This window comes from Rattus norvegicus, chromosome 7, assembly GCF_036323735.1.
Source record: "Rattus norvegicus strain BN/NHsdMcwi chromosome 7, GRCr8, whole genome shotgun sequence".
Taxonomy (NCBI): domain Eukaryota; kingdom Metazoa; phylum Chordata; class Mammalia; order Rodentia; family Muridae; genus Rattus; species Rattus norvegicus.
This window is the reverse complement of record NC_086025.1, coordinates 116,916,868-116,943,504: the sequence shown is the minus strand read 5'-3', so window position 1 is coordinate 116,943,504 and position 26,637 is coordinate 116,916,868. Positions and strand designations below refer to the sequence as shown.

General features: G+C 51.3%; 1 protein-coding gene and 1 long non-coding RNA gene across 8 annotated transcripts in view; one reads left to right on the top strand and one right to left on the bottom strand.

Annotated features, from left to right (window-relative positions):
• Efcab6 (EF-hand calcium binding domain 6) overlaps positions 1–26,637 on the top strand; it is a 186,977-nt gene that overhangs the window by 142,494 nt on the left and 17,846 nt on the right. For all 7 annotated transcript variants that reach the window (XM_039080311.2, XM_063263623.1, XM_039080309.2 and 4 more), the window contains 4 exons: positions 6,664–6,843; positions 11,327–11,476; positions 14,383–14,578; positions 17,569–17,760. In XM_039080311.2, the coding sequence (XP_038936239.1) occupies positions 6,664–6,843; positions 11,327–11,476; positions 14,383–14,578; positions 17,569–17,760 (718 nt within the window). The remainder of the gene's footprint in view (positions 1–6,663; positions 6,844–11,326; positions 11,477–14,382; positions 14,579–17,568; positions 17,761–26,637) is intronic.
• Positions 5,995–11,437, bottom strand: LOC102549885 (uncharacterized). Its single transcript, XR_355875.4, has 2 exons — positions 11,040–11,437; positions 5,995–8,779 (listed from the first exon to the last, which is right to left on the bottom strand). It is a non-coding gene; the product is annotated as an uncharacterized LOC102549885 (long non-coding RNA).

The window sequence follows — 26,637 nt, the reverse complement described above, 5'->3', positions numbered from 1 at the left end:
AATCTCTGAGTTCAAGACCAGCCTGGTCTATAGAGCAAGTTCCAGAACAGCCAAGTCTAAGCAGAGAAGGGAACCATTGAAAACAGAAAGCTAATGAAGATCTAACTGAACAAGGGGTCATGTTCCAGCCCCAGCTAACAGCAGAACTCACAGCTTTGGCCATGTGGTTCTGGTTTTAGAGCCAGGGATAGAATTTCCTTCTAAGACTAAGGAAAGTGCTGAGGCCAGGAATGTGTAAGGGATGTCCTTACATGGAGGCCCAGAAAGGTCATTGCGTGAGGTGGCCAAGGTTGTACCTTGTGTTGACAGCTAGGCTTGGTAATGTGTAGGAATCACTCAGGTGATTTATGTCATGGAGTGTAGCAGAGACTCGGCACTGTGAGAGGTCAAGAGAGACCATTGGTGAAGGTGCAGCCTCAGTGTCAGTTGAAGGCCCAGGACTGAAGGGGTCATGAAAAGAATTTGAGGTGTGGCACCAAGAAGAGAGCCTATGAGAGGCTAGTGGTGGAGCCGAATTGCAGCAGAAGACCCCCTTGTTTTGGAAAAACAGTGCCATGGGGTGATCACCAAGAACAGCAGCAGAAGCTGTGAAGGTGAAGCCTGGATTGACCTGGAGACCCCAAGAGTTTAGAGATCACAGAGCTGTGGGACACCTGTCCAGGAGAGCTGCTAACCGAGTGGAAACAGCCCAAGAGAAAGAAGTGTGTTTCAGTCAGCAAAGAAGGGACTTGGGGATGTGAAGAGTGCTTTGGTATCAGTCATGGAGATGCTGAGTTTGGAGTTTCTCCAGCTCCAGTATCTCCTCACTGTGCTCCCTTCCCTACGTTTTGGAATGGTAATGTATATCCTGTGCCATGATATGTTGGAAGGATGTGATCTGCTTTTTGATTTTATAAGGGCTTACAGATAAGAGAAAGTATGAATCTCAGAAGAGACCAAAAACTTTGGACTTTTAAACATTGTTAAATGTGATAGATTGCAGGGACTCTTGCAGTTGGACTAAATGCATTTTGCATCATGCTATAGCTACGAGTGTGTGTGGGCCAGGGAGTAGAGCGTGGTAGTTTGAATAGTTTAGACTCATGTGTTTGAATGCTTGACCCAGGGAGTGGCACTATTAGGAGGTGTGGCCTTGTTAGAGGAAGTGTGTCACTGTGGAGGTGGGGTCTCCTATGTTCAAGCCCCACCCAGTGTGGAATCCTGGCTGCCTGAGGATCATGATGTAGAACTCTCAGCTCCTTCTCCAGCACCACGTCTGCCTGGACATAATAATGGACTGAACCTCCAAAACTGTGAGCCAGCCCCAGTTAAATGTCATCCTTTGTAAGAGTTGCCTTGGTCATGGTGTCTCTTCAGAGCAATAACACCTTAAGACACAAAGGCATCTAGAAGACAGACAGTAGGACCTCCAGAGAGCATGTGGTGTGACCATGAATGGCAGCTGAACTCCATGAAGGCCAGGTCACAGTGGACCTTGTCCTGGAGCCAAGAGGTCAGTAGGAAGACAATATGGACAAGCCTACTTCTGAAGGCCTCCCTGAGCTACACAGGGAGGAAGGGAGCTGCAGGAGACCATCCTGGAGCTCGGAAGCCAACAGGGGCTCGTGGTGCCAAGCGGGAGGAGGCTGCAGGCTATCCAGGAGGATGGGAAGGGAGAGGAATGTTGAGGATTGAGGCGGTGGTACCAGCCTTTAGCAGCCCGGATGTGAGGCAGTGTGAGAAGGCAGAAGCTCCTGGGATGTGATGCCCAGAGCAGCACAGTCAACCACCGGACCCTGCGCTGCATCGGAGACAGCGAGGGGACAGCGAGGGCACCGTGCAATGCATGTGGAGAATATAAGGCACCTGAGGCCAGAACAGCGGAAATTTAGATTAGGAAGGGTTCTGATTGGTCAAAGGAGATCAAGGAGAGCAGACATCAGGCATATGAACTGGATGCTACCTCTTCATGCACAGCACCCCACCCCAGCCTTTCCCCTTAGGGCCGCTGGTGAGAACAAGCCTGCCTTCCTTTTTTTGCAGCAGAGGGCGCTGTGGGCAGTGAGTACGCCCCCTCAGGCATTCTCAGGGCATCTGTAGCCTCCCTTGCAGCTGTCCTAACATCTGGTTGCACCAGAAAGCTGCAGTGAGACAGCTGACCAGCTCAAGGCTGACTGACAGTGTAAAGGAGGCAGTGTACCCTGCTGCTCTTGATAAACGGGGGCCCAGGAAGTCTGGGGCTCACATGATGCCTTCCAGCTCAGGAAGCCTGGGTGTATCCAAACATGTCAGAGCAAGAAGCCAGCAAGAAACAGAGGAAAGTGGTGTGCTTCTCCCGACAACTCGGGTCTGAGATCTAGATGGGAGGGGCTTTCAGCATCCCGTGTTCACCCAGCACTTACTGGCGCCTCTGAAGTACACCTCCTCGTGCTGCGGATTAGCCTGGAAGGGCCCGTTTTACGTTGTTGAGATAAATTAATAAATTGACCCCAAATCTCAGTGGTTCAAGTACCTCCATATGTTCCTCTTCCTTCAAACTCCACCCTGTACCTGATGGTTCCTGAGGACACTTCCCTCCCAGGAAGTGAGGACGACTCAGCCAGCTTCCAGGGTGTAGCTTCCTCATCTCCGTGAGTGCTCACTCAGGAGGTGCAGACTATAGAGCCCTGGGCCCTGGCATGCAGGGATCAGGCTGGTTCTAGGGGTGGACGGAAAGCTGCCCACTGAAGCCAGCTCTGGAGCCCTGAGCCTGAGCACCCAGGAGCAGCCTGCTTGGCTAAGCTGCAAGGAGCTGCCGAGAACCCCTGACCACATGGAAAATGTGTTCCCCTTCAGTCCTGGGGTCACTGGGAGAGCCTCCTGTGGGTCTCAGCTGAAGGCTCTACCCTCAGTGTCCACTCAGCAGCTCTAGGACGGGACAGCTCGGCTGCATCTGAATGAGCAGCCATTGAACCCAGGAGCCATAGATGGGGGAAGGGTGTTCCAGGAGCAGAGCTTCTGGAAGGAGCTGGGGATGTACTGCTTGTATGGAAAAAGCCCAAGGCCTCAACCTGCGCAGGGCCCACAGTGGTGGTGAGATGGGTGGGGCCGGGCTTCCCCTGGAGTAACGGGCATCCTGAGGCCTCCAGTGGGAACTTGCTGATTTGAATCCAGAGCCAACGTGTTGGAAACCCTGGAGAAGGCATGTTATGGGTGCACAGAAGAGGCCATGGTGCAGGAAAGCTGCTATGTCAGAAGCATCTGTGGAGACCAGCAGGTGTGTGCGGACACCAGCCAGGAGGATGCTGGGAGGTCCTCAGTCCTGACAGGGTCCTATGTAGGGACTCGGATATAAAGTAGCACTTTCCAGTGTGCGTTCTAACCAAGAACCCTGACAAAGAAGCCATGCTGTAGGCCGTCACCCTGTTCTCCGTGAGCAGGAAGTGAGATTGCTTCTGCCATTGCTAAAGGCAGAGCCTAGAATACCACCTTCCTTTGATGCCTGAACAGGATGTGCAAGGTGGGCAGGCTGGATGAGTAGGGCCTGCGGCTTAGGGAAGAAGACGGCTGGGGCAGAAACCAAGGAACAGAGGTTCACTGTGGGGGCCTGCCTGTCATGAAGCTCAGCATGGAAACCCTGTCAAAGGTCGGAATGAGGAAGAAATCCAGCAGGCTCTAGAGCAGCCTGTGTCCCATGGCTCCCTGGAAGGCGAGAATGTGCTATCCCTGGGAGGGCGGAAGTGGCCTGCACAGGATGGGGCTACAGCAGAGGCCACTTCACCTACTGCCACGCTGTCAGGAGTTGCTCTGGGTGCCTAACGGGTACCAGCTTAGAAAGTCAGCCACTCCTCATTCTGAAAAGCAGATGTTTGGGCCATCAAACCAGTCCCTAAGATGGTACCATAGAGAATTCCTCCCGTCCCAGCTGCACAAGGCTCCTGGAGCCTCTCCACATGTTCTAGGTCATCTTCAGGTTATGTCCCATGCCCTTGACCAGGCCCTCTACCTCCGGGGCCACGGTGCTCAAAGGTCCTTCTGAGACCCATGCAAGAGTCCAGTGTCCAAATGGCACAGAGGACTAAGACTCTGAGCAAAGTTGAGTGACGGGTGTGCGTGTCCGCAGACCTCATGTGTGACCAATCACACTACACAACGCATGGGCAGAGTCACCTGCCTAACCATGACTTCGTGACCACTGCTGTGCGTACATGCGAGCTTTTCTGGGGCCTCTGATCAGGACACATTTTCCTTGGCATATCTGTTGCTCAGTGATTTTAAAATTCAACCTTTGTAGACAGTTGGGTTTTTTTAATGTTACACAGAGGATTGCATAATGAAGGGTGAGGTTATGTAAGCAGAATTAGCTCTGCGACGATTCACATTCATAGCAGCGTTTTTTTTTCTTTTTTCTTTTTTTTTTTTTGCAACTGTGCAATCTGCTCTTCCTCGTCTCTGTGATGAGAAGAGCCTGCTTGCCATCTTCATTAATAAAGTAATTAAGAAGTGCCTTTTCATTCAGCCCAAGTGTCACGGCAGAGAGCAGGCTGTGTGGGAAATCTGTGCCTCAGAAGTGCACCGTCTGGGCATGCTCGCGCGCGCGCGCACGCGCACACACACACACACACACACACGAGGGTCACGTGGCTGCAGTGAGGCTGCCTCAGAGGCCTGAGAGTTGGGACCAATGGCTAAGACACAGTAGTGCCTCAGGAAGCTTGCATGAAGGGGAGACATGACCTGGACTTGGCACCCTCGACTTGCAGATGGCAACAGCAAATGCAGACTCTGCCTGCTGGTCCCCATAAGGCCCCAAGAACCCAAGGGAGGCCAGGATCATGGGCTGTTAAACCCAGAAGGATGGAAAGGTTCCCCTCCCCCTTGCTGGGGTGGACCATCAGAGGGATGGGTTGTTGATCCTCTGAGAGTGTCAGCAGCCCTCCTGTGGATTGGGGGTCCTGGGAACACTGTCCGGGAGTGTCTTACTTGAGTCACATGATATATCTATCACTCTGGTGTGAGCCTAGGGGCAGCCCTGAGGCTAGACAGGGGCTCCTCTTGTGTTTTGCTCTATTTAACATTTTTAGATTTATTTAATGTTATATGTGTAAGTGTTTTGCCTGCATGGATGTATATGTGTCCTACATGTGTGCCTGGTGCCTGAGGAGGCCAGAAGAGGGCATCAGATCCCTGGAATTAGATTTATGATTGGTTCTGAGCCATCCTATGGGGTTGATAATCAAATGCAAGTCCTCTGGAAGAGCAGCCAGTGCTCTTAACAGTACCTCTCCAGTTCCCATGTGCATTGATTTAAAAGCAAAACTCACAGGTAAGGACAGGCTGTAATTTCCTCGGTTGTGAAGTGAAGAGCACGCTGATCGCACACACCTGGGAAAGACTCTCGGGCCAGTCATAAGTAAGAACAATGCAGCTGTTCTGAGTCTTTACCCTCAAGGGCTGCCATGGCTCCTGGGAGTTGTAGGGCCTGGCCTTTGGGTTCCAGGGTACCCTGAGCTCCCTCAGCAGAGGGTGACTTTCTCACCCATGTCAGAGACAGGTCTGTTGGCTGAAGGGAAGCAGTGGGTCCACAGAGTACAGTGGGACCTGTGCTATATACTACATCTCCCATAGGCATCCAGGCAGGTCCACTAGCTTGGGGCAGGAAGATAGTCATTTGACTCGTGGCATTCTTTGCATAGTGAAAGCACAAGAGCTTGCACCCCTGCCTCAGCTGCTGGCCTCCTGTCCACTGCTCTGCCTGTGAGGAGGGATGAGCTCTCTCAGAGGAACAGATAACTCACCCCATGGGCAGGGTACAGTATGGCCATTCTGGAGGGATCTCTTTGGGTGTCACCCGGAGCAGTGTCTCTAAAAACCAGCATCACATGTCTTAACTAGAGGATCCTGTCCCTTGTAGCTCCTAAATTAATCTAGGAAAAGCTGCAGCTAAGATTTTACCTTTTCATTGGTTACCGGTAGACCAAGACCTTTCTGTTAAAAACAAATACTTAAAGAGAAAAAGAAGAGGAAGATGGTCCATTTGCCTTCAAATTTTTTATTGAAGTAATTCTATTCTATGTGAATAGCATCAGGAGATAAAACTTCCATTATTCCCTTTTTAATGAATTATAATTCAGAAAAATCTTGATAACAGAAAATGACTTAAAAGGCACAAAGCACGGTTCTTATCTTGTTTTCCTTCTAGGCTCCCTTGCTGGGTATGTGTAATTGGTGTCTCTTCAAAGTAGAGACAGGGGCTTTTAACATCCTTGAATCAAGTGGTATTCATTTATTGAGGCTTCAAGGTGGAATATGCTTCCTGAAAGGTTTTCTTCTAACCCCTAGTCTAACTCCATTTACATGGCGGTACCCAACTAAAAGTGTGTGCACAGGGGGGCTTGGGGGGGTCTGTTTCTGCAATTTGCCACCGTGTTTCCATAAACATTGCAGATGGGTGCTTTGGGTCTGTTCTCCTAGGGCTTGTCTCTGATTGTCAAGTCAGTGGACCTGCAGATCTCCTGGAGGCCCTGTTAAGTGTAGGCACAGAGAGGGTCATAGGCACGGGCTGAGGCTGTGTTCGTGATGAGTCTGCTGGCCTTGCTTGTACCTGACAAGGAGGAAGACTTCCCGCTGATGTGGCTCCGGCCCCCCGAGTGCCAGCTCACTTTCCACACCTCCACTGACAGCATTGCCTTTGTTTCTTCAAAGCTATGACACCGAGGGAAGGGGTTATATCACGTACCAAGAGTTCCTGCACAGACTGGGCATTCGATACTCCCCAAAGGTCCACCGGCCCTACAAGGAAGATTACTTCAACTTCCTGGGTCACTTCACGAAGCCCAAGCAGGTCCAGGAGGAAATCCAGGAGCTGCACCAGATAAGTGAAAGGTGGGTGTGTCAGCATGGGGTGCCGCCTCTGGGTTCTGCCCTCATTCACCCAGACAGCAAAGGCTGCTCTGACAGGGCTCCCATAAGACTGCAACATCACGCGACACCGACATCACGTGACACCGTGGAGCCTAGAAAGCAGCTCTTCTAAAGAGCCACAATACAGGAAGCCTTACCCATGTCTTTCCCCAGACAGCCACATTTCACAGGCTCTTTCTTATTTTATCCCCCCACCCCCGCCCCAACACTGTCCTTCCTAGTTGGGCACCCTGCAGTGGCCCATCTGGAATGCAGGCACCATGTCAGCACCTTTAAGTGAACGCACAGAGGAATGGATGGCGGTGGTTTAACTCACCATTTTTGCTTCAAGGACTTTATCCCAAGCATAACCCAAAGCTGTTTGCAATGGTACAGGTGACTCACAACAAAGGAGACCCTTCCCCACCCTGAGTCAGCGTGCTGGCCTTGGGGAGTAATGTATGACCTCGTGTCTGCCTATTAAAACCATTGCTGCACACGCTGGAAGGCATGTGACCATGGCCCACGGGCCACGGGGATTTGAAATGCATGCATGCATAGGCCAGGGTGTCTGTGCTTGAGCAAGGACAGAGGGACATTAAGTAAAGGTGAGCTACTGTGTATGTGGCTCCTCCTGCTTTTACCTGTGTGTGGCTGTCCCTGCCATTTCAAATGGTGGCACTCAGCTGTCACCGTCAGCATTGTCCCCCCAATCAAGGCACGCAAGGTAATGGAAGAGGAGCTGCTGAGGAACTCCCAAAGGAAACAAGGAAGACACAGGGCAGGGTGGGCTTAAGAGGCAAGCAGGTGAAATTTACCCTTGGATTATGTCGAAGTTACCGCACCGCGGAAACCGCAGGCAAATGATTGAGTTTGTGAAAGTCAGTGTAAAATACGCACAAGGCTGGTATAAATCAAATGTGCCACAAACTGATGAGAAGTGGAATTTATCTTCAGCAGACAGGGCTGGCCTCATTACCCATGAGGGTCTTCGTGCCTGTCTCTCCCCCCACGTGTGAGTAATGCGGCTCCTTGGCCCTTCTTATGCAAATACTTCCTCTCCTCTGCGCCGGTGACAGCACTGGGATGGGCTGGAGATCTGTGTGCTGTGCCACACTGTACTCTGACCCTCGCCTGACCTCCTGCCTCAGTGGTGCCATCTCACCAAAGAAGGCAAACACGTGAGCAGCTCCATCTCCCAAAACCAACTTGGCCCAGGCACGATGGTGCCTGCCTGTTCCTAGTGTCAGGGGGGTGGAGAAAAGGGGGTTCCTGGGGCTCACTGGTCAACTGGTCTTAGCCTGGAGAGATGCAGGCTAGAAAGAGACCCCGCCTCAAACAAACAGAATGGTGGCTTCCAAGGACCTACAACACCAGCAGCACCACCTCTGGCCTCCACGCACACCTGCACACACCGCCTGCACACACATGAAGGAATCATTAGATAATGACTAGCCATCGGGGCGACCGGCTTCATGAGCTCAGAAAACACGGGTAGATGAATTGAAGGTCAGAGTAATAGACGTTTGCCTCCATCCCGTGGAGTTAGTTTTGGTAGGAGTCGTCCTAGTGCGTGTTGCCAGCGAGGCAGAGGCTCTTGTGGTCCGGCATTCATCTCCAGGCCTTTATTCTGCTCTTAAAACTGAGAACAAGGAAAGCCAGGGAGCAGCCACCTGGTACAGCCCACTCGGGGAAGCACGTGGAGAGGGAGCAGGTGAGCACAGCGGGTAAGGAAGTAAACAGGTCTCGGTGACTACCGGGTCAGGGCTGTGTCCTCCTCAGCATCACTAGTCAGAGCCAGAGGAGGACAAGACCCCAGAATGGCGCTGCTGCCCAGTGTGGGCCAACAGCAGCTCTGTTTGGCAGGATTTGTCGATCTCTGCTCCAAGCCTGCATTTACTCCGTGCACATGTTTACCCTGAAAGGGAAATAATTGCTGCTCAGAAGCCAGTCCAAGAAATGCTGAATGCCTCGATTTTTCTAAAAATATGTATCTCCAAAAACTGTTTTGATTCTCTCCGCTTTCACCCTGAAGAGCTAAGTGGGGTAGGATTGTGATGGGAACCAGGGGCTCCACAGCCGGGGGCTGGGCGCACAGAACGCTGTAAGCTACCCAAGGCAGCTGCCTTCGGTTACACCCAGCGGGCTCACCAGGGTTAGATGTCAGAATCTCCAGCCCCCTGCAGATGGGAAGCCCCCAAGGGAAGGGCCTGAACCTCTGCATAGCTTCTCTTAGTGTATTTTCCCCTGCCAACTGACCGGTGTTTCACCGCAGCCTACCCCTCCTGCGTGCAGACAGTTTGAGTTCAGTGGTCCGTTTTCAGGCTTGCCCAAGGAGCCATCCCTCAAATAGTAAGTGGAAGTGCTGGACAAGAACCAGAACAGATCCACTGTTTGAAACTGTTAACCCATTCTGTCCCCTGAGGGACAACCGGGAACCAAGGTGCAGCCTGAGCCCGTGGGATAGGCATTTACTCAGTGGCTTAGGAGGAAGACACTCAGGGATGTGGAAGAGTGGAGATGATGCAGTTTAGACAGTCCATCATGGGCCACACTAGGTAGGGATAACTTGCTGGCTTGGTGTGTCCATGTGACCCAAGCTAGACCCATCAGAGAGGAAGGCGCCTCAGTTGAAGAAATGCCTCCCTGAGATCCAGCTGTGAGGCATTTTCTCAATTAGTGATCAATGAGGAAGGAACCAGCCTACGCTGGGCGGGACCATCCCTGGGCTTGGGTTCTATAAGAAAGCAGGCTGAGCAAGCCATGAGAGTAAGCCAGTAAGCAGCATCCTCCACGGCCTCTGCATCAGCTCCTGCCTCCAGGTTCCTGCCCTGCTTGTGTTCCTGTCCTGACTTCCTCCATGATGGTCTATGATGTGGAAGTATAAGCCAAGTACAGTAAGCTAAGCTAAGTCCTCCACGACTTCGATTTTGGTCATGGTGTTTTTGTTACAGCAACAGAAACCCTAAGGCAGTAGGGGAGTCAGGGGAATGCATGTTCAGGTGTGCACATGTATGCTGTCCGTGTGGAGGCCAGAGGTCAAGTTCAATCCTCTGTGTTCTTTGAGACAAGCCCTGTCAGTGGCCTGGAGCTTGATAACCAGACTGTGCTGGCTGGCAAGGCCTAGTGACCTGCTTGTCTCTGCCTTCCTGGTGCTGGGAGTGCACACCAGAATACTACGCCTGTCTTTCTCCCAGGGATAGTAGGAATCAAACCTCAGGTGCACACACTTTACCAAGCAAGCTCCATACTGTTTCAGTCCACTAAAGTCAGGAAGACTCTCCCTCCAGAGTAAACCATAGAGACTAGAATGCAGGCTGCAAGAAAGTCAACCCTGAGTTCACACTGTCTGTCCTCATCTACCCAGTGGGCTGAGGCCCCTGGCAGGGTCACTAAGAGGATCCTTTGTGTTGGCACACTCTGGGGCACTGGCTTCTTCGCTGTGGGCCATGCACAGGTGGTGGCTCTGTGGACACAGCTGACCAGAGCGTGAAGCTGGTGCTGAGAGACAGCTCAGTGGCTAGACAGCTCAGTGGCTAGACAGCTCAGTGGTTAGACAGCTCAGTGGTTAGACAGCTCAGTGGTTAGACAGCTCAGTGGCTAGACAGCTCAGTGGCTAGACAGCTCAGTGGTTAGACAGCTCAGCAGAGTTCTGTTCCCAGCACCCAGGCCAGGTTAGTCATAACTGTCTGGAACTCCAGCCCCAGGGGATCTGGCATTCTCCTCTGGCCTCCAAAGGGTACCCACCCTCACATGTTCACACCCACATCCAGGCACAAATAAGCACATGATTTAGAAATTATAAAGCATAAACAATAAGTTGTAAATAAATAAGATGAAAAGATGAAGTGTCCCAGGATGCTTGGCCCACAGCCCTTGGTCACTGTTCTCCTCCAGTCCTGTCACTTTGGTGCTGCCAGCTAGTGTCCCAATGAGACCAGTATATGGAACAATTTTCTGCCACCATGGGGCTTGGTGGTTCCTCTCACCCGCTCTTTTCTTTCCTCCCAACCCGCCGTGCTGTGCACGTGTCCTCTCATATCCTCAGACTTGTCTGTCCCTTGTCATGTTAATTCTGCTGACTATTTGGGGCCCTTGTGTGCCCAGCATCCACAGCAGCACACGTCACACAGTAGGTATGCACAAGCACTTATTAAGAGTAGAGGCGTTTTTCTTACCAGCCTTGTGTTAAAATTCTTGGTTCCCTTTGAAAAGTACCAACTCTGATACAGAAACCGGGGTCGGCATTTCTCCAGGGCGGTGCCGTGGCTGGTAATGGTGATAAAAGGAAGGCAGCAGAGGCTGACCACTTTTCTCTGGAACTCCTGTTCACACAAACACCTCTCCGACCCTGCAAAATCTCTCCATAATAGCTCTTGGCTCAACGGTCAGGTTGTCACGGTGGAGTGAGCATCAAGAGTTACTTTTCTCCTGGACTTAATGTCTGAGGTGGCTTCTCTTTCAGGGAAAAACTCCTGGACCATTTTGAGGAGATCAGCAAGGCACTCAACGCAATGGAAAAATCCAGGCCTGTAGCCCTCGGTAGGGTGCAGAAGGTGCTGCAGGAATGCGGGTGTCCCCTAAAGGAGGAGGAGCTCATCATCATTCTGAAGAGGTTGCCTACCTTCCCTCCCTCCTTCCCTCCCTCTTTCCCCCCCTTCTCCCTCCCTCCCAATATGCCCCTCTTGTACTGACTAATAGCCTGGTATCATGGTTTTCTCCCTTCTCCTCAGTCTACTCACACAGCCTTGACCCTGAGGCAACCTCCAGCTGCTGCTTACTGCGCAGAGACTCCTTTGACTACGATTTAACTTCTCTCAGTGCCCAGTTCAGGGCTTCCCCACTGAAAGCTGCAGCCCATTGCCCTGTCCCTGCTGATGCTGCTTCCCAACCCCACGGCCAGGAGCTGAAGGCTTTTAGCTGATGGCCTTGGAGCACAACGTGTCCTTTTTCTAGATGATAAGCTCAGATCAACACTTCTGATTTTTTTTTAGCTTGTGTCATTGACTTTCAAGGAAGACTTGGGTTTTAGTCTGTATCTCTGCTGTCTCCTGTCAGGCCTCAGTGTCCACTGCACAAACATGCAGAACTTCATACAACACTCGCCATGTGTTGCTGTACCCGACCTTGAGGGGTCTGCAAGCAGAATCCACCTTACCATGGTCAGCTGTCATTTTCCTTTCAACATAGGACTTTCCCCAGGGTCATGTAGTTATGCCTGTTTGCTCAGTGTTCTGGCTCCTTGTCACTGCTGAAAAATGCCCAGCTCACCCTGGGACATTCTCTCTCTGCTGGGGTTGGTCCTTCCTGAAGTAGTTTTCTAGAAAACGGTAGACAGGAATTACTGCTTGGTTCTGGAATGTTTTAACTGTCCCTCATACAGCTTGTCAGCATGTATGCCTCTGGAATCCGGGAAGAAAATAATTTTCTGGTTTTGAAGATGTTGCTTTGTTATGTGCAAGCTGTAAGAAACCTGCTGCTTTGAATGTGTGCATGCGCATGTGCACACTGTGTATTATACGGATGTGTATGTTGTACATTATAGTATTGAAGTGTATCATAGGATATGTGCATGTATGTGTTTATGGTATATGTAGTATATACTGCGTGTGTGGTGGTATATCGTGTCTGTATGCATATGTGTGTATGTATGTGTGCATGTGTGTGGTGTATAATGCATGTGTGGTGTGTGTGGTGTGTGAGGTGTTTGTTGGTGGTATGTATGGAGCATGTGCACGCGTTGCGTGACAGATGAGTGTGGCAGTGGCGGTCCATCCAGACCATCTTGAAGTGCCCACGTGTTCTCTCCTTTAAGAGTCTTCTCTCTGAGTCTATTTCCAGCTGAATAAGAATTCATGTGTTCAATGAATAAATCACGGGAAAATAGACAGCGATAAGTAATTAGTTAAATGGTTCTGAGAGTCTTGTTAAAGTGTAGTTAGGCTTGATACTTTTATAAACAACACAAAAGACCTCAGACTGTCTGCTCTCCACCCTTCAATGGGTGATCAACTTTCCTGCGCATCGAAGCCTTAATAAGGATCCATCACTCAGTCGCTTGTTCCTTCTCAAAGACCCCTTGATGATAAACATCTTGGCTATTGGTAATTACATGTAGATTATTCTTTCCTAGATCCAAAATAGACTTTTCCAAACCCTAGCAAGGAGGTTCGCATATGCATTTGCTTTTTTGCTGCATCTTAATACTGCGCTGGCAGCTCCTCCCTGCGCATGAAGCAGCACTGATTGTCTGTGTCCTTGTGTCCCTGTCACATGGTCCATGCCAACACAGGCAGTCTAGGCTGCTCCACAGCTGCGACTTGCAAAGCGAGGTTCTCGCCTCTTTGAGAAGCATTCAAGTCACTGGAAACGTCTCTCCTGCTCAAGCTTCCACGCTTTCTCCTTGGATGCTCGCTCCCGCTCAGCTGACAGGAAATCCAGACACTCAAGGGCCCCAAGAACCTAATCACAGAAGTAGCGACCTTTCATTTGTGTGCACACATGTGTGTACATACACACACGTGTTCCGTCTGCCTCCTCTTTCTACCTTTTGGACAAAGAACTGGATTATAGCTCACCAGGTAGGCTGTGCTAGCAAGCCCCACACATCCATATGTCTCCTCCATCTCCACACTTAGCCCTTTAACAGAGAAAGAGAAACAAACACAGATAGAGGATCAAAATCAGGTCAGTTTTCTTAGTGGGAAGCACTTTCCCCTCTGGGCCAGGCAAGAGACTTCTGGTGTCGTTAATAAACACACCGAGTGCTCATGGAGAACTCTTGGACCTAACTCAAATTATTCTTTCGGAATTTAGAGGGAATTGTTTCTCTGTCTGAGTTGAGGGCATGAAGGGGCTGCCTTTGCTGCACGGATGTCCTTGTGGGGACATCTGCTGAGATGGAGTTTTTATGGAGGAAATATTAAGCTAGATAGCTTTTGTACGCTACCCTTAGAGAGCTTTTGGCTTGACAACTCATTTCAGCCAGGCTTGGAGAAGAATTTAGTGTCTCTGCCTCAGTTCCCCCATCCATGTACTATCTCTGATATACTTCCCTTCTGAGTCCCACTTCCACACCTTTCTGCACACCCCATAGTTAAAGCCTCTGCCATGACAGGAACTCCCTGACCAGCTTGTGTCTTAGCCGGCTGCTGCCTAGGTATTTCCTCATTAGGCTACTCCACCCCAAATGCCCCAGCAGTGGGCTGGCACCCATCTTTCACCCAGCAACCCTTTCTACCTCCTGCTCCCTGAAGCTCTGAGCCCCAGTGCCCAGCCATCAGGTCTTGGGTCTTCAGGACAAGGCAGCCCATGGCTTCCCCTCTGGGGCAACCCTCAGTCTTACCTCTCACAGCCCTCACCTTGTTCCTCCTTGTGGTGACATTCAAGCGTGCACCAGTGGGCATGTTCCAGCAGGGTCAGCACCAACCTCTTTGAATCATTCTTTTTCCCACACTGCCTCTCTGTATTCTGCAACTGTCTGTTGAATGAATGAATCTATTCTTTTCTTTTGTGGGGAAGCTTGGACGTCAGTGTGCATAATAATCAGATCGACCCCGTCGAGTTCTTGAGAGCACTTGAGATCAGCTGGGCCAGCAAACCTCACCCAAAGGAGAAAGAAGAGAGCTCACCCATCAACTTCTCTAAGCTGAACCCAGACGAGGTGATAAAAAGCATGCAGGAGGTAGTGGAGTCCTCCCAGCCTGCTTTGGTAAAGGTATGACAATTTGCAAAGAGCCCCATCTTGTAAACTCACCCCCCACTCCCCCTGAGAGGCTCCAAGCTCTGCCCTCTGTGACCCCACCACCTCTCTCCAGTCTCCTGGGCATCTAATAAGTTTAGATGAGATTGTTGACTGGAGCAACTCTGTCTCCACTGTTGTTCTATGAAAAGCTGCCCTGGCTCTGTCCATCCCACTGAGGTGGGTCTAGCAAACACCAGGCAAGCTGAGGCCACAGGGGGCAGGCAGAGGATATAGACACCCAGTCTCATGCAAGGGGTAAGGTGAGGCCAAGACCTCGGGCTGTGCTCATACCTGCACTTTGGCACACAACTGCCCACATTCATAGACAAAGATAATTTGTTTTAGAGGACAGAGAAGCTGGATGGCAGTGACACATACACCTCATGAGCCTTCAGTGTGCTCAAGCCAGTGACCCATGGGGATGAGTGACCATAAAGTAGCCTTCAAGAGGTTGAACAGGACAGGCTGTGTCACAGAGACTGTTGTGGGAGACCAGAAGGCCATGGATCATCTGAGAAGGGTCTTCTACCACTGTCTTATGGGTGACCACATTAGCCTGATGTAGTGCCTTGATGACACTAGCCTGATGGCAGTGTCTCTGGAAAGAGTGATTGGGAACCACGCTCCTGAAAGTGTGTCCCAACCTGGTTCACAAGTGCATGAGGTGGGCACACCAACCCCAGGTGACTGTAGTCAGCTCAGACTAACAGACTGGCAGAGGCCGCTCGGACCATGTGCATGAGGATCTGCCAGGAAGAATGTCCCTGTTCCCTTCCCCATACACAGAGCAGAGTTCTATGTCACAGCGGGAGGGGTCTGCACAGGTGGAGGCTTCCAGTGCTTTGCAGACAGCCATGCTTCTGCCTGCTAGGAGCTCTGATGGCGGTCAGCCACCATGGACTTTCTCTCTCCTAGAGCATAGCCTGCTGCTTGGGGCCATTCCTCCTGTTCTACAGAAGGGGGACCTGAGGCTGGGGGGTGAATGAACTTGTCATAGGTGGCAGGGCTGTGAAGATGGCTGGAAGCAGAGAGGAACCAGTCCACGCCCTCTTCTCCAAATCTGAGAAGCCTAAGGATTTAAAGTCCTAGCTGGGCATTCTGGCGCATACCTGCTGTCACATTGCTTGGGAGGCTGAGGCACGAGAATTGCCATAAGTAATAGACCAGCCTGATCTATATAGAAGGAACGGTGTCTGTCTCCTCTGGGCTGCGGAGGTGTCTCCCGGAGATGTGTTACTATATCGCTTACCACCAAGGTTAAATTAGATCATAAAGCCCTCACAGGCAAAGAGGCTTCCAAGGCCGCCTCTAATTTTAGATTTAAATTTGGACTTGGTTTGGTAGTAAATGAGATCCACCTACTCCCTCAGGGTAAGGAGGTGAGGTGGATGCCTGGATCCATAAAGGAGGGGCAGTGGGGAAAGAAGCAGAGAGGCGGGCATGCACTGCCAGCTGGGAGACGCTCTAGAACTTGGCCTCTGTCCTATAAGACACGCATGGCCAGTAGCTAGCTCTCTGCGAGGACTTAGCACCCCAGGCCATTAACCAGAAGGAAAGTGGAAGGCAGCTCTGTGGTACAGCATCCCTGTGAGCTGTGGTCGGGCTGGCCAAGTCTCCCAGTTTCTGTATACAGGCCCTTCTGTGGAACACAGGAGCAGAACGCTCATGCTCAGGGTTTCTGACTCTTTGGGTCTCGAGTGACACAGCTTGGCCTCTCTCAGGATGTTTCTGAAGCTAGGGACCCTGAGCCTCAGGGAGGAACCACAGTGGTTTCTTCTGAAAAACAATCTTTGTGTGGTGTGGGGTTCTACAGCAGAGAGAACAGGAGGTGAGTTGTGGGATGGGTGGAGGCTAGGGGACAGGGCAGGGGTTGGGGTGGTGCTGGTTCAGGATGGCTACCAGAGAGGACAGGGCATGCAAATACATCGCCAAAAGCCACTGCAGATGCCACACACCTGTCTTGTTTCCAGACAACACAGCAACACTATACCCGCAATGTTTTATAGATTTCACAGCCTTTTCCTATTTAGCTCCCACACCTGTGCTGTGGCTAGCAGACTGAGTTTACTCACAGACCTCAGGGAGCTTCAGGCCCTGACGCTAGGAGCTGGACTCAACATTGCTTCTCAGGTTCCCAGTGCATCATGGTCTCATCTCCCCATTTCACATGGCTTCTAGCATCCCAACAGCACGAAGCCTCTTTTGCTTGGATCTTCTTTTAAATGGCTGTGCCCCTGGTACCCACATCCCTTTACTTCCCAGCCAAAGAGTCACTCACAACAACCCTTAGCGAGGTCTACCGCTACAGAGAACGTGCTGAAGCCAAGAGAGGTCAAGGACTTAGCTGAGCCACCCAGGGCCAAGGACTGCCCCTCTGTGCCCTGCCGTGCCCTGCTGTCTCAATGGCTGCCTGAAAAGCTCTGTGCTATTTTGCTTACATAGGCTCCCTGCTCCAAGGTGTGCCTGTCTTGCACAGAACAAGAAAGAAGGCCCAGGGGCTGGGGATTTAGCTCAGTGGTAGAGCGCTTGCCTAGGAAGCGCAAGGCCCTGGGTTCGGTCCCCAGCTCCGAAAAAAAGAACCAAAAAAAAAAAAAAAAAAAAAAAAAAAAGAAAGAAGGCCCAGGAGAGCCGGGCTTGTGGGCTGCAGGCACATTAAATTTTTACTTTAGAAGAAAGCATCTTAATCTGCCACTTGATATATATTTCCCTGTGCAATAAGAATGAGTGACTTTGTTTCGACAGATGGGAAAGTGTGTGCATACTTTTTATAGCACCGGTTTACACCTTTGCAGTTGGCCTCCGCACAACTCGACCCACGGTTTGTCATGATCACCGCACAGCTCTACCCGCAGTGTCAGGCTGGTGGTTCCACTCACAGTGCGGGCACAGCCCCTCACACAGGCCGGGGCATTCATTCACCAGGAGCATTTTTCAGTGTTTCCTCTGCTTCTCTGTTGTTTTAGGCCTTCTCTGCCCTGGATAAAGAGGACACGGGGTTCGTGAAGGCTATGGAATTTGGAGATGTTCTCAAGAGCATATGCCAGAAGCTAACAGACAACCAATACCACTACTTCTTGAGGAGGTTAAGACTTCACCTAACAGCCAACATACACTGGAAATACTTCCTGGAGAACTTCAGCTCCTTCTTGGACGAGGTAAGGCACCCTCCCTCAAAGCAGCTCACAGGGACAGCCGATTCACTCGTCGTCATTAGAGCAACCCAGATGAGCATCTGTGATGGTCTGTGTGGCAGGCCGGAAGGGAAACTGTCTTCTGCTTTGCGGGGAAGCGCTTTCTTGTTTCAAAGAAGCCTGGGGGCTTGCTCTCACTTGATGGCTTTAGCATTCAGAGGACCTTAGGTCTCAGAAGAAGATCTGGCATCCAGAGAAGTGAGGCCCACCGAGGCCAGGCCGAGGGCTGCTCCTGCAGCCCCAGACAGAGTGGAACATAGAGGTGGGGTGGTCCGGAGAAATGCACGGGTAGAAGGTAGAAGTCCTCTGGGAAGCCAGGCCAGCTTCGTGAAGTGGGGATGGCAATGGCCAGGCTGCTTCCTGTGGCTACATAGGTGGCCCTGCGTCACTGACCACAGTCCTAGCCTAGTCGAGTGAGGAGACACCACTCCACACAGCAGTCTCTGCTGAGAGGGGGAACACAGTTGCTGTGAGGGATGAACAACAGGGTGCAGTGGATAGACCACAGAGAGCTCGCACTGTCTGGGGCTAACTGTTCTCTGGGCTGGCTGCTCTGGTCCATTTTAATGCCCTTTCCAGTTGCCAGCCTCTGTGTGGCCGTGTTGAACTCCTGAGTCCACTGTCCTCAGTCATAGCCTCCTGGTTAGGCACCTCCTAGTAATAGGCCAATTTTATAGGTGAGGACTCTGACCCAGAGATGCTGGGCGATCTCCTGCCTCAGCCTCCCAGTCTCAGGATTACAGTCATAAAGCCAGCATGCCCAGCTGTCACTCATGTTGATATGTTGGCTTTAGTTCATTCACATAATCTGTTATCCAAATAATCTCCATATTAAATGGAAATGCTCTCTTCCCGAGCATGCGTGTATTCCTGCGTGTGTGCCCACCCTCCTGCTGGGAGCTTGTAGGCTGTCTTGGGTTTCTTCCATGATAGGCAAAGCCTCTGTGCCTGTGTCCTGCGGCACACATGCATACATATGCACATATGCGATGCATGTGTGTAAACACACATGTGCAAGCATCCATGCGCATGCGCGTACTGTGGTGTTAGGCCCTGTGTCCCTGGCCTGCTCTGTGGCGTGATTTTACTCTTCACACGTGGTGGCCATGCTTTTTGTCATCCTACAAGAATTAGACTGTTTGTTGTGCAAAGCTGAGAAAAGACAGTATTCATGTGACCCCCACAGCGACAGTGACTTGGCACGACAAGGAAGCAGGGAGTTCCAGCTCAGGCAGGGTGCTTCCTGTCAGTTTCCTCATTGTTAACGGGGTAAGGGAGGTAAACAGATCGGCTCTCCCAAGTATTGCCCCAACCTGCCCTGCCTGCAGAGAGGGCAGTTTCCAAGCCAACGCCTCTGTGCCTCCTTGAAGACTGCTTTTCCCGTTTGAATGCATTTGTAGCTACGTTGAGTAGAGGTGACACCGAAGACATCCTGGCTTTTCCCACTTATATTAAATGGTGCCGTGCCACCTACGGGTAGAATGCTGGTGCTTAGAAACGTCCCATTGACACCCTTACTCTTAAGTGTCTAGGGTTTTCCCACTTTTGCCTCTGCAAACACTTTCCTTTGTAAATCAATGTCCACATTTTACAGTTTTCAACGTCTATGGGATACATATGTGTGCGTGCGTGTGCATGCGTGCGTGTGTGTGTGTGCATTTGCATGTTATGGGCACATGAGTATGTGTGCATGCATGTGGAGGCTGGAGGTTGCTATCACATGTCTTCCTCAAATTCTCTCCCTTGTACTTCCTGTGGTTGATTTCTTGATGATCAGTCAGTCTAGCTAGCCTGCTAACCATAGCTTCTGTCTCCCGGGGGCTGGCATCGCAGGTGGGCCACCACACCAGCTCCCTTGGTTTTTTTTTTTTTTAATTTCCTTGAGAATCTCATTAGTAGCATATTTACATAATTTCCAACCTTTCTTCTCCCTACTCAAACTCTTCCCCTGTCTTTCCCATTCCCTCTCAGATTCATGACGTCTTCTTTAATTATTGTTTTATACATATAAAGCCAGAGGCGGAAAGAGAGACAGAGGGAGAAAAAGCATGGTTTACTGCTGCTTGTATGTATATGTGTTTATGTGTTTCGTGCTGACCGCCTGCTATTGATAACCTCTGGAGCTCATCTTTGGAGAAGTCTGGTTTTCCGTCTCTTGGGAGCCATTAACTTCCCGTATCCCGTCATCCGGGGGTGGGGTCTTGTGGCATGTCCACTGATGTCACCACTCGGGTCTTGCTTAGGTGGATGTAATTTTGAGGTCTCATGGCGGCAGCTCCCTGTCACATACAGAAGACACAGTCTCACAGCAGACTTCTGGTCCTCTGGCTCGAGCGGTTTTCCAGCCCTCTCTTTCACAGTATCCCCCAAGCTCGGGTGTAGGGTCGCATTGTAGATGTAGCATTAGGGACCGGGCACTTCATGGTCATCTGCTCTCTACGTTTTAACCGGTTCTGGCTCTCTGTGATGGCCCATTGGTGATGCGTCCATCCATGATGTTTTCGTCTGTTGCACAGAGAAGCTCCTCAGGTGAGGGGTGAGAGCTGCGCTTATCTGTGGGTATTAGGATGAGTATTGATAATGCAGTTGGGGATTGGGCTGGCTTAGGAATGCGCCTGCCCAGTGTCTATGTGGGTTCTGGAATCCTAATTCTGGTCCTCATGCTTGAGTGAAGAGCATGTTATCTCCTGAACCAGCCCCAACGCCCACACCCTATGTCTACCTTTTATGGAATCCCAGGGCAAAAATGTCTGGGGTGAAAGAGCAGGAATTTCTTTACTGATACAGTTCTGTGTATTAGATTACATCATCTGAAATCATCACTGTCGAAGGTGATCGGATGTAGACAGTGGACATCCGGGGGAGTCACATGTATCCATCACACACCACTTAGCCTGAACTCATAGCTTTGAAGGGAAGAGTTGAGACTGTCCCCCTGCTCAGCAGTATGGCTTCTCTCCAACCCCTCTGCATGGGCCTTTCCAGTCAGACTCTGGGCAATAGGGTTTGAGCTCTGCCAGAGGGTTTCAGGACTCTTGTGACTCATTTCAAATTATTTTTTAATTTTAAAAACTAAGTGTATTGTATGTGTCTGGGGTGTGTGTATATACACTGTCCGGAGAGGTCAGAGATGTTGGATCTCCTGGAGCTAAAATTACAGGAAGTTATAAGTCACCTGGTGTATACTTCCTGCCTTCCAGAGTATTTGCCTCAGCCTAGGGGACAGGGAACAAAGCCTAGGTCACATGTCTGATCCTAAGGTGTGCTGCAAAATGAGTAGGAAGCTGGATCAGGCTTGCGTGAGAGGGAGGCTTAGAGGAGAGGGGCCTCCCAGAGATCGGCGTGTTCAAGGCACACAGTGAGATGAAGAGCCTGTCAGCGTAGAGCCGATGGTGTGTGGGGGAAGGTGAGCTCTGCAGGGAAGGCTGTCACGGCTCTGCCAGGCTTAGGGTCCTACAGTTGTTGAGTGACTTGATGGAAGGTGAAAGTGTCCAGGTCTGCTCGACTCTACAACGAAAGATCTGTAGAAGCCAAATGTGGAGAGGAAGAGCCCATACCTTGCAGGGGTGGGGGCATCTGCAGTCCTGCCTTGGGTACCATATGTCCTCACGCAGGATTTAGCAGGGGCAAATGCCACTAGGCCTCTATCCGAGGCACCTGGAGCCCCTCACATTAGCCGTCCCGGCAGTGGTTCTCAACATCCCTGATGCTGCAACCCTTTAACACTGTTCCTCATGCCTTGGTGACCCCTCTACCACAAACTTATTTCATTGCTACTTCCTAACTGTAGTCTTGCTACTGTAATGAATTGTAATATCAATATCTGATATGCAGGATAGCTGATGTGCGACCACAGCTTGAGAACCACTGTATGATGGGTTCTCTTTATCCCATCTCTAGTGAGGGTGCTGGGCAAAGTATGTCAAAAGCGCTCATCAGTAGAACACTGGGAAGAGTCGAGGCCACAAAGGCAGCTGATCCCACCCTCTGTACACCCTTCCTCCATCAGGGATTGACCACCACAGTGAGACTGACCTAGGGGGTGCACCAGAGAGGTAGCTGAACCCCAGTCCTGCATAAACCCCAGGGTCCTGAAGACGCCTGGCTGAGAGGTGCACACCTAAGACCAGGTGAACCACAAGATTGTTTACCAGGCTGACGAGCTGAGCCAGGGACCACAGGCTTAAAGGACCACAACCCCCGAACCCCGTAAAGGGGAGCACAGCACAGGTGTTATGTGGGTGCTCAGTTTGTCCTGTTTACCAACTGGGGCAAGAAGCATGGACACAGAGACCACCCTATGGCACTTGAATGCTTTTCAGAGTGTAGATGCCTTGCTCTGGGCCACAGAGAATACTTGGGGACTCCCCACTCCGTTTGACTGGGGAATTGGGGGAGAATAGGCTCTTGTCACTCAGCCTGCTACAGCTTAACTCCAGCTCTTCACCAGGGAGGAAGAGAAGTCAGAAGTGGGTAAAGTCTTACTTTAGCTCATTAACGGGACACCAGCCATCCTCTCCCTCTAGGGACACAAGGGAGGCAAGTAATTAAAAAGAGATTACCGAAGTGTAATTAAAGAAGCCAACACCTTCCTCACAGAGTGATTCAGCAATGATTACCCCCAGCCAAGGCCACTTGATTCTTGGGCTGTAGACCTGTACCCACGCCCTCAGGAAGACCTCAAGACCTAAAGAAGTCCGTCATCTGGCTCCACCCATTTCTCGTGCTCAGTGACCCGCATGTCCCTTATGAGACATGTTTAAGATCTCACGTCTAGTGTCCATTGTGCAGGCACATGGGACTAAGCCCTCCCCACAGGAAAAGTATCCTAGGTCCTGGATCCACACTGTGGCTGCTCTGCTCTAGGCAGCTCCTGCTTCCAGAGGCACCGGTGCAGTTAGTGCTTCGCAAGAGCAAGGCCAGGGCGGAAGAGCCCACCCAAGGTTGGAGTCCCACTGTGGGGAGGCCCAGGAGTCCACCTGTGAGCAAGCCTGAGACACTTCCCATGCACAGCCCATTCACACAGAAGGCCAGCCCCATGGTAACAGAGGCCAGTGGATCCATGAAGGGGACGGTGACCCCAGTGTCCCTAACCATTGGAGATCGACCTCTCCAGCATTCAATAGGAAGGAGAAGTATTAGGCTTGAAATGTGGCCCAGTGGCCAGGTTACAGGACAAAGGAGAGAGAAAGAGACAGTCCCCACCCTCCTCATGCTCTTGTCCCTCCTCAGCTCCAGAAAAGCATCCCACGCCCGAGTGCGTTGTGTGGAAGACAGAGAATCGCCCTGCCTGAAGGAAGTCACTCCTGCTCAGTGTAGTTTTGGATCTACTGAGTGGCAGAGATGGGTTTGGTTCAATGGTGGTACTGCCAGCAGGTCATACCGGAAGCCAACCCCAGGGCCACTGTGCCAAGGAAGTCCTGCCGAGAATGGCTGTAACACAGTGGTGTCCACCGCAGCTCTGCTGAGTGGGACTCCATAGCTCCTCATCCGACAAACGGGCATCTTTGGATCCAGGAGTGTGGTGGACAAAGGGGTGCCCTTAGAGAACCCCACTGGGTGATGCACCTTCACAGAATTGGCCCTGGCCACCCCTGTGGAAGCCTGAGTTTGGATCGTGCTGAGCTACTAAGAAGAAAGAACAACTTGTCCACCCAGTGATTGTGTCTGGCCAGCCACAGTCACCTTCCTGTCACCACAATCAAATGTCACCAGACAGGAGGGCATCAGGCAGGCACTACAAGCCAGCCACACCCCAGGCACTGTCACAAATGCTCTTGGCTGGTCACCTCCATAGCCCTGCACGCCGGGGAGCACATTCTGTCAGCACCATCTTTCAGGGGGAGGAAACCCAGGTTCAGAGACCACGGCATCCCCACCCCCACCCAGAGCAAGTTATCAGGGCTGAGATTAGTGTGGACTTAGCTTCCCTCGGTACAGTGAGGGCTGCTTCGCTGTCTGCCCGTGGGACTGTCACACAGATTTCCTTGCACTGTGGCTGGCATGCCTCACAGGGTCTCCACCCAGCCAGCAGCAAATACCCGTATCACTACTTATATTCTAACCTATTGGAGTTCGTGCTGAATGTTTGCCGACGGTGTGGTCCGTGGTGTGGAATTTATGAGTAGAGGAATTTATTGGCATTTTCATAAGTGACTTTGCCCCGGAGTTTATTGGGTTATCAAAGAGCCAAAGGGGCGGCTTTGACTCTGAACTTTATGTCAGTTTCACACCCTGGAAGGATTTGTGTGGTGGGAATTTACACAGGCCTGGGCGGATTCCATGCGAGTGCCCACTGCATACCAGAAGTGAGCTGGAGAGCTAGGAGACAGTGAGGGGAAGGGGGTAAGAGAGTTAGGACTCAGGTAGGAGTGGCTTTCTGATGAGCCTATGGCCCTGGAAGGGCAAGTTAGAGCTGCAGCTCAGACCCACCACCCAGTGACCTCCTCCAGCTAGGCCCCACTTCCGATCGCCTCCCACAGTCTCCCAGCTGGGGACCAAATGTCCAAACATAGGACCCTGTGGGGATACTTGACAGTAGTCTTCACAGTCCTCACGCCACCATGACAATTGGGGTGGCACCTGGGGTGGTGAGGTCATGCCTCACTATGCAGACAGTCCTAGGTCTTGACACCTGCCCAGTGGTCTTCCCTGGGGCTCGAGCACCCCCTTAGCTCCCTCTGCCTCTCTGTGTCAGGCAGGCGTCACAGGAGAGCAAGAGCATCTTCCTCCCTGAGCTCAGGCTTCATTTTCATCTAAGTTTTCAATGCTTTTTTTTTTTTTTTTTTGGACAGGCAGTTCCGCCGCTATTATTTTTAGATTCATTTTAGATTCATTTACCCACTGTAAATATAAATGAAGGCACAGTACAATTAATTTCCCTGCTAATCAAAATATTTGATCAAGTGAAGCAATCTTTCAATTTTTGGAACTAATTATAACCTTCTCTAGAAGGAAGTGCCGAGTTCTGTGCTGTTTCTAATTAGAAGCCTCCTGCTACCTGCTGAGTTCCTGCCATGAGGCTTCAGAGGCTCCCTCCTGGGGGGACTGTGGGTGAAGCTGTAGGTTGTCACTGAGCAGAGCCTGCTCTGTGAAGCATGGCTGGATGGGATAGCTCTGGTCTTCATAGTAGGTTTGTACACCAATGGGTTTCTAAGCCAACCTCGGAATGGACCTCCCTAAACCACCACCTTTCTGAATCTGCTTGCTCTAGGGCAAGGTTACTACCACTTCTGGTACCATAGGTGCTTCAAGAGCATAAGGTCACCAGGAGCTGGGCTCTTCTTTCTCGATTATGCCCTGAGCGCCCCCCCCCCACAGAGAGAGAGAGAGAGAGAGAGAGAGAAAGAGAGAGAGAGAGAGAGAGAGAGAGAGAGAGAGAGCGAGCTGACTGCTGGTAGAAAGTGTCTGCATCTGAAGCTGATGGCGGCGTCTTCTCTGATTAGAAAGAACATTCCTCTTAGTCACAGAAAAAAAAAAGCACAATTTCCCCCATTCGGATGGGGCACAAAAGCGTCAGACTGGGAGCCATCTGTTCTCTCTTGGCACCCACGGGTGCTCAGTGAGGCTTTTGGGGGCTGAGCTGAGGCAGTGGGCGCCAGAAGGCCAGAGCCCAGCAGGCTCTGCGCAAAGCCCACGGAAGCCTGGCTCTGCCCCCACAACACCATGGGGGACGTTGGTGTATATATGGGGGCACCAGTGCCTTGAAGTTGCCAGCGGCCTGAGGAACTTCATGTCAGCGCTTTAGAAGTGAGGACAGCCGTGGTCCCTGTGCATGAGATTTTCAGTGACCTCGCTTTCTCTGTGCTTCCTGGGTGACCTCAGTGGAACTGTAGGCGTAACTCTGGTACACAGACAAACACATCTCTAGCCGGAGTGAGCAGTGACTGTGTCAGCCAGGGGTTCCGTCTCCTATTCCACAAACTCAGTCCCTGGGTGTCATCTTGGACAGCATTTGAGGTCCTCCTTTCCTCACCCCCCCCCCGTCACCTTTCTGGTGAGATGGGGATGATATGGTCACAGTGCCCTGTTGGCTGGCTGGCTGTAGAGGGGCATGTTTGGCCAGTGCCTGGTTAGAATGTGAGTACCACTCTTCACGCTCTGTGCCTTCATGACTGTGGCAGGAGGGCAGGCCATGTCTCCTTTTGAGGGTCCTCTCCCTTACCTACAGGACTTGGCCCACATTTCTCCCCCAGGACACTAAGTTCCATATGAACAGAGCATGGAGAGCCATTCCCTACCTGGGCCCCCAGGTGACTTAGGCATGCTACAGAGATCAGCAAGTGTCTGCCTGTCCCAGCGTCCAGGCCTACGGTGTGTTTGCCATGGGAAGATGGCTCAGGCAGGTGTGTCACCCACTCGTGGGGCTGGGACCTAGGAGTGTGACCACTGCTTCCGGGATGGAGCTGCACAGATGGGCAGCAGGGGAATCTGGGTCAGCATCAGAGATGTGAGTCTGGCCAGCGTCCTGCCCTACACACCTCTCAGACTGTAGGCGTGTGGGGCGTTTGTGGATCATGGTGCACACAGGGGTGCACATGTGTGGTTCCTTATGTGGCTGTCTTGTGGTCCTCTCCCATTCATTCTCTTGCATTATAGATGCTCTCTTGCTAAGTCTTTGCTTGGAACCATCTGCAGAAATAGCCCATTGCCCCTAACCATGCACGTAAGGTTATCCATTATTGCCAGCACTTTATTGTATCTTGTTAATTTTCTCTCTCTTATTTTCTAAAGAGGATTCGGAACGAGTCAGGGCTGAGTTGACCACAGGGATACTTTCTGGTATGGTTAAGTGCCTTCTCTCTAGCACAGAGACGATCAGAGTTCCCAGTTGGCTAAAGT